Here is a 7,500-nt window from a genome sequence, read left to right on the forward strand (position 1 = left end):
CTTGACACCAGACAAACAGACAGGACTACCCCCCCCCCCCACCCCTCCGCCATCATGTAACAAACTGGGATGGAGGTTGAATCTCATTCTGGGTGATTTTCCCTCTTGCATTTTTCAATGATCTGAACCCTGAGTGAGTGAGTGAGTGAGTGAGTGAGTGAGTGAGTGAGTGAGTGAATGAATGAATGATCGATTCATGGTGAATTTTGACATCCGAGGGTCAGGTGATGGCGAGGCGGTTTGCCTCATGGGAGATCACACGTGAGAAGGGGGGGGGGGGGTTTGGGACGTACCACGAAGGGGGTGGGCGTGATGCCAGAGAAGAGGTGGACGGGCACCCCTCGGCCGGTGAAGACGGCGGCGGCCAGGCCTGCAAAGCGCTCGCTGCTGCCCCCGCTGGCCGGGTGCGCCCGGGCGTCGTGGCCGATCACCACGCCGCGCTCCTTCAGATCCCCGAAACACTGCTCCAGGTAACAACACAACCCCTGCGGGGTCGGAGGGAGGGATAGAGTGAGGGAGAGAGAGAGAGAGAGAGAGAGAGGGAGAGACAATGAAGAAGAGACAGACAGGACACTTACTAAAAGCACAACCCTGTTTAGTCACCGGGATGGTAGCCACAGCTCTCCATGTACCACAGGAGTGGGGTAATCTCTCACAGTGGAGCTTGTGTGTACAGTATGTGTGTGTGCGAGCATGTGACCCACCTGCGTGGTCTGGATGATGGTGAGGTCGTTCATGTGGGCGGTCCCGGGCCCCATGGCCGCTCGGAGCCCGGCGGTGCCGAACTCCATCCTGGAGGAGAAGCACTTCTGGAGCTCCTCCACGGCCCCCTCCTTCAACAAGCTCTGCACCAGGGCCACCGTCCGGGGGTTCTGGGAGACAGACACACACAGCAGGGGGCAGACACTGAAGATATCTGGTACCTTGTACAGACTCAGTTGAGAGGGTATATTGTAAGTTGAACCATGTGAGGCTTGACTATAGGGTTATCGCCGCTGATATTCTGGCTAGCCCCCTATAACGCGTTTATCTTTAAAGGGGCCTAATTGATTTGATTTTCTTTTTCAATTCCGCTTGATTAGCGGCGTCCCATTTCCGCTTAGCGACGGGAATGCACGTTCATGCTTCTGTCAGATGGCTGCACGTTACTCTCGTTAGATAACTACAGTCACACCCCCGTTACAAATCCCGTGGGTGATCGAGATTTAGCTGGATTCCTCCCAAAGGGTCCCTCCAGATGCTGTATAGAGGATCGACTAGCTAGCAATGTCAATGTCATTTTATTTATAGCACCATTCATACAAATGAATGTAGCACATCGTGGTTTTATGGAAAGCACTAGCAGTATCCCTTTACCTGAGATTTAACAGGCTTGCAATTAAGAGTTGTAGTTCAACTAGCTAACTATTATTAGTGTCAGAAAAACTTTAGAGTAAAAAAGACAAGTGTTGTACCGATTACGTGTGGGTGCACTGCAGTCTTTGATCCAGTGATCGTGACATTGTATCTGTTACTGCTCTTCCCTTTTTTTCTGATGCAAGCAAGCAGGGTCTTGCGGTTAAATAATAGCTAGCTATTCCTTCAGACCTGTTCATCCTGTACACAAGTACACACAGAAGTATGTGTACACATGTATATACATACACACACACACACGTCAAAACAAGTATTATGACTGATAATGCTGGTTATTCAAATTCCTTGCCTAGAATTAGATAGCTAGATAATGACTTGTTGGCAAAGGGGTGAATGGACAACAGTAGTTTCTGGAACACCAAAGCTTTGTTCACAGCAAGACAACATTGTCGTCACCGCAGTGACCCCCCTGTTGTCATCTGAACACGCAGATCCGGCTTTGGTATAAATGATGAAACCATACAGCTATCGTTACGTAGTTAGACACTCACCTTATCGTATTCCAACCATTGCTTGATGGCATGGTCCAACTTGATGTCACCGGTGGTTGATAAACAATCCTCCATAGTTTCCCTCTATCGTTGAAAGCAGTATCACCAAAAACGTGGATTTGTGAAAGGACCCGAAAACCACTTCCTAGTGAGGGGCGGGGCACTACGCCTGGGGGCGGAGCTACAGTCGGTTGTACAAGCGTCACGAGTATGACGACGCGTGACCAAAAACGTGCAGCACGCAGCCGCAGCCCACTCGTCTCTGGTAATGAGCGCATCATGTAGGCTACCAGACATGTAACGGCTGTCATACTAACTTCAATCATTTCATAGTGAGTGACGTTAAAAAACTTAAATAAATAAAATAAAAGGCTGAGACCACCCAACACATCTTTTTCACATTTAGCCTAAACATAACATTGAAAAATTAAAGAAACTATAAGCAATAAAACTTTATTAGGTTCATGGAGAGAATGAGACTCATTGTTAGTATCATGACTGGGCCCATTCCCATCCTCAGCCCCAACACAAGAATGTGTATTACAACAGTATGATTTGACACTTAACTGACTTGATGATGATGACCAGTAAAGCACAAGGTTGGAAGTTAATGCTTATGGTCATGTTTGGTGCAGATGTATAGACACTGTGCAGACAGAGGTCAAATAGGCTTCTCACATACGCACACTTTCTTGACATTACTCTGTACAATAATACCACCAGAACTGAGATAAAACTAATTTAAACCACATAATACACTCAATAAATATATATAGGCTATATACAAATTGAGTGTCATACACAGATTGATGTGTTGTTGTTGATCTTGTTTTTTCTTGTTCTTCATTATCATTCGTCGTCATCATCATCATCATCATCAATTTATCATCTTCTGGTACTTACAACTGGCTTTTTCGAACCAATCTTAAAATTTAAAAGCGAGAGTCACAATCCACAGTGAAAGCAGCTGTAAAGTCTGAGAATTCTGCGACAATAGCTTGACAGGCTATGAACCGCCTTGAACAGTCACCTTGAACCTGATTTTGTTCTGTATAGGCTCTGTGCACCAGCTTCACTACTTCCTGAAAGTCACTCAGTGATTAATCAGGTGTGCACTGGGTCTGCCGCACACCTGATTAATCACTTAATCCAATCATATAGGACAGGAAATAAAGATGCCAAGTGACTTTCAGGAAGTAGTGGAGCTGGTGCACAGAGCCGATTGAGTGAACTGAGGTTGAACAGAATGAAACCTCTTGAGTTGATTCTGAGATGGGGCGTGTCAGTAAGCAGAGATGTAGTTCTTGCAGTGGCCACTAGGTGGGGCTGTAAGGTTTTGTTTTGTTTTAGTTTTGTGTGCCTGGTAGACTCTCCCCAACTGATTCACACTCTCACAAGGCAGCGCAAGTATACATAGTCTCACACCATTTTCTCTCTCTCTCTCTCTCTCTCTCTCTCACACCTCTCTCTCTCTCACACAGGAGGAGATCCCTTGCTTCTCTGCCCCCCTCTCTCTGACCTCTCCCCGCCCCCCCCCCCCCCCCTCTCTCTCTCTCTGCGCCTGCTGCTGCTATCTCTTGCGTTTCCTCTGTTTGATGATGAACAGGTTCTCGTCAGTGGGGTACATCTCGTTGGCGGCCTTCCTGTCTCTCCCCCTGGCTCTCCTCTTCTTCCTCCTCTTGGCCTCGCCAGCGTTCCCCGCCCCAAACAGCCTCTCCGGGGGCCCTGAGGAGGTGGGGGCCGTTGAGGAGTGGGGGCCGCCGGGAACCAAATCTTTCTTCTTTTTGTTATTCTTTAGATTTTTCTTTTTCTCGCTCCCACCTCGAGGGAAGTCACAAGCCTCGTCCAGATCCAGTATTTTCACTCTGGGACTTGCCTTGGGCGTTTTCGCAGCAGCCATTTTGACTTTGGGAACTTTTTGTTTTTTCCCCTTCTGTTTGTCGGCCATCTTGGTTTTGGGTGTCCACGTCTTGGCCTGGCCAGGTTTTCTGTGGGCAAGAGTGGGGAAGGGTTCGGGTGTGCGGCTGAAGTTAGGGATGCGCACCGGTTTGTGGTTTTGGTGAGGACTGCTGTCGGATTTAGGGGTGTGGTAACTGCTGTGATTGGTTTTCTGTTTCTTCTTGGGGGGTCTGTGTGGCGTCGCCGGTGCCTGGGAGTTTGTGGGAAACAGTCCCGCCTCCTTCAGCTCTGTAAGAGAAAGGGAGAGAATGAATCATTCATCAATAGTCGACATACCTTACCTGTCTCCTGTGTGTGTGTGTGTGTGTGTGTGTGTGTGTGTGTGTGCGTGACAAACCTTTGACCCTATACTGCAGTCGTTGGTCTCTGCGTTTCATGTCCTCCTTGGTGTCGTAGTGGTTGATGTAGGTGGTGCTGGGATACGTGCCGTTAAACATCCTCCTCTGAGAACAATCCTAACACACACACACACACACACACACACACACACACACACAGACAACAGGATCTTGAGTGAAATATATTGTCTCATCATGACCAAAGGCTTTTTCGGGGAGATGGGTTGCTTTAACAGTGTGGCTGTAGGGGTGGGCGGGGGGGGGGGGGGGGGGTACTCACGTGGTTGTAGTGTCCCTTCCTGGAGCAGTTGGAGCAGTAGGGGGGGGTCTTGCCCTGGTCCTCCTCAGCCAGCTTCTTAGGGGGACCTGGCTTAGTCTGGGGGTGGGTAGAGAATCAGGGGAGATAGAGGGAGGGAGGGGAGAGTAAGAGAGAGAGAGAGATGGAGGGAGAGGAGGAGAGAGAGAGATGGAGGGAGAGGAAAGAGAGAGAGAGGGGGGGGGGGGGGGGACAAGAAAAGGCTCAAAAAGTGTTGTTGTTCTTTTAGAATGGGGAATCAAGTCCAATAACTGCCCCTAGAATCACTCCATCCTAGTGTAGACATCCAGCCGCTGTGTGTGAGTGTGAGTGTGTGTGTGTGTGTGTGTGTATGTGTGCATTATTGATATCGCACCTTGTGTATTGTGTGTGAGTGGGAATATATGTGTGTGTGATGATTATGCTTGGTATAGTAATGACCCTATATGATAGTGTGTGTATGTGTGTGTGTGTGTGTGTGTGTTGGACAGAGGGTCCCATCCCCTATGGGCCACTGTGCTGAAAGCCTTCCACGCCTGACTACTCACTGCAAATATATACTGATAAAGATGGATATAGAGTGAGAGAGAGAGAGGGAGAAAGAGAGACATGGAGAGAGAGAGAGAGAGGAGACTGAGGCCGGCACAGTGCATTTACTGCTAATGCTCGAGACACACGCTCACGCACACACGCACACACACACACACACACACACTCATAAGGTGCCCCCCTCTCCGTCCACTCCTCTCTTTCTCATTACTCCTCCCTCTCTCCCCGATTCTACGATTACAAATCATTTCCTCCAGGCGCCATTTCTTAAACATAGCTCAGCTCACCTCTCCTCCCTCCCTCTAGTCAACCCCCCCCCCCCCCACCTCCCTCCCTCCCTCTCTCTCTCTCTCTCTTTTCCGCTCGAGTAGTTTTGCGGCAGAAAGGATGAATGCTATTAGGGCGTCTCGTCATTATCGGGTCAGAGCGGCCGGCCGGCCCGCATCTCCATCACAAAGACCAGGAGATCACACACACACACGCACACGCACACACATGCACACGCACACACACACGCACACGCACACGCACACGCACACGCACACGCACACACACATGCACGCACACACCCAGCCTCGGGAGATCACAGTCCCTGTCTGATGCCGCCCCCCCCCCTCCTCCCGCAAACTTCGACCCACACACCCTTCCATTCATCTCTCATGTAAATTGGCTGTAGGTCTCTCTCTCTCTCTCTCTCTCTCTCTCTCTCTCTCTCTCTCTCTCTCTCTCTCTGACCTTGGCTCCTCTTATCTCTGTATATGCTCTGATCCAGCACTGAGGGAGAATGAGGGGAGAAAAAAAAATGAAATCACCTCTTAGGACCCGTCAACCTGCGCTACGTGTGTGTGTGTGTGTGTGTGTGTGTGTGTGTGTGTGTGTGTGTGTGTGTGTGTGTGTGTGTGTGTGTGTGTGTGTGAGAAAGAGGGAGAATGTGTGAGAGTACGTGTGTGTATGCGTGTGGGCGTGTCCGTCACAGACAATATTAATTAAGCGGATAAACTCCCCTGCTCTCTTTCTCTCCCCCCTCTACCCCCCGTCTCTCTCTTTATCGGGGGCATCAGACTAGCTAATACGGGTGAGGGGAGCTGATATGGGCTGAGGGGGTAGAGAGGTGAGGGGTAGGGAGGTGGAGGAGAGGGGTAGGGAGGTGGAGGAGGTGAGGGGTAGGGAGGTGGAGGAGAGGGGTAGGGAGGTGGAGGAGAGGGGTAGGGAGGTGGAGGAGAGGGGTAGGGAGGTGGAGGAGGTGAGGGGTAGGGAGGTGGAGGAGAGGGGTAGGGAGGTGGAGGTGAGGGGTAGGGAGGTGGAGGAGAGGGGTAGGGAGGTGGAGGATAGGGGGTAGGGAGGTGGAGGAGAGGGGTAGGGAGGTGGAGGAGGTGAGGGGTAGGGAGGTGGAGGAGAGGGGTAGGGAGGTGGAGGAGGTGAGGAATAGGGGGGTGGAGGAGAGGAGTAGGGAGGTGGAGGTGAGGGGTAGGGGGGTGGAGGAGAAGGGTAGGGAGGTGGAGGTGAGGGGTAGGGAGGTGGAGGAGAAGGAGGTGAAGGTGAGGGGTAGGGAGGTGGAGGAGAGGGGAAGGGAAGGGAGGAGGAGAGGAAGGTGGAGGAGAGGAGTATGAAGGAGGTGAGGGGTAGGGAGGTGAAGGAGAGGGGTGTGGGGGTAGGGGTGAGGGATAGGGTTGGGTATCGAGAACCGGTTTCAATTTGGAGCCGGTTCTAAATTTCCAAGAACCGTGGATTCGATAAAACATATGCATTTAGAATCCATGTTTCGGTTCCTGCGCTCACGAGTTAACTTGCTTTTATTAAATTTTCTTCCGATTCTCGACCCCCAACTCGAGTCATTTTACAGGAAAGTGACACTAACGTTACGTCATTTGTTACACGCGGTAGTCGAGCACATAAGAGGAGCCCTCACCATGGCTGACCGCAGTAAACGCTCCAAAGTGTGGCTGAGCTTTACAAGAAAAGATACGGATACAGCAAAATGCTACACATTACATTAGTCATTTAGCAGACGCTTTTATCCAAAGCGACTAACAATAACTGCATTTAACGTAGGAAAAGCCAATGTACTACTACTTGCCAGAACTCACAAGTGCATCTTCTTTCTAAAACAAGTGACTAAGAGCATAATCTCGTGCTGAAGGCAAAGTACAAGAATAGCAGTCTAAAGTACAGTGCAATACAATACAATACAATACAATACAATACAATAAAATACACCTGCAGTAAACTTATCTCTTGCAAGGGAGGAAGCACATCCAACCTGGCGAAGCATTTACTCACACAACACGGGGTGAATATCAAAGAATGCACCGTGTGTGATGTGTTGAGGTCTCCCTCTCCCAGCCGACACGCCCCAGATAGATCAGCTAGCAGCAGCAGTAGCGCCACGGTGCTCAGGTAGGCAACGTTAGGCTACAAAACACCAATGAGTTGAGGTGACCTGACATTCGCC

General features: G+C 50.2%; 2 protein-coding genes across 2 annotated transcripts in view; both read right to left on the reverse strand.

Annotated features, from left to right (window-relative positions):
• The window catches only part of pgm2 (phosphoglucomutase 2), a 10,020-nt gene extending 7,969 nt beyond the window's left edge, over nt 1–2,051 (reverse strand). The window contains exons 1-3 of the mRNA XM_084454327.1: nt 1,908–2,051; nt 705–872; nt 294–485 (exon numbers count right to left, since the gene is read on the reverse strand). Coding sequence (XP_084310453.1) covers nt 294–485; nt 705–872; nt 1,908–1,982 — 435 coding nt within the window. The 5' untranslated portion in view covers nt 1,983–2,051. The remainder of the gene's footprint in view (nt 1–293; nt 486–704; nt 873–1,907) is intronic.
• A 1,426-nt stretch (nt 2,052–3,477) lies between these two features.
• The window catches only part of zcchc7 (zinc finger, CCHC domain containing 7), a gene marked incomplete at both ends in the record, with an annotated part of 46,001 nt that continues 41,978 nt past the window's right edge, over nt 3,478–7,500 (reverse strand). Inside the window, 3 exons of the mRNA XM_084454471.1 lie at nt 3,478–4,094; nt 4,204–4,309; nt 4,485–4,580. Coding sequence (XP_084310597.1) covers nt 3,478–4,094; nt 4,204–4,309; nt 4,485–4,580 — 819 coding nt within the window. The remainder of the gene's footprint in view (nt 4,095–4,203; nt 4,310–4,484; nt 4,581–7,500) is intronic.

The sequence above is a fragment of the Borostomias antarcticus genome (assembly GCF_949987555.1).
Source record: "Borostomias antarcticus genome assembly, chromosome: 20".
In the NCBI taxonomy this organism is placed as follows: domain Eukaryota; kingdom Metazoa; phylum Chordata; class Actinopteri; order Stomiiformes; family Stomiidae; genus Borostomias; species Borostomias antarcticus.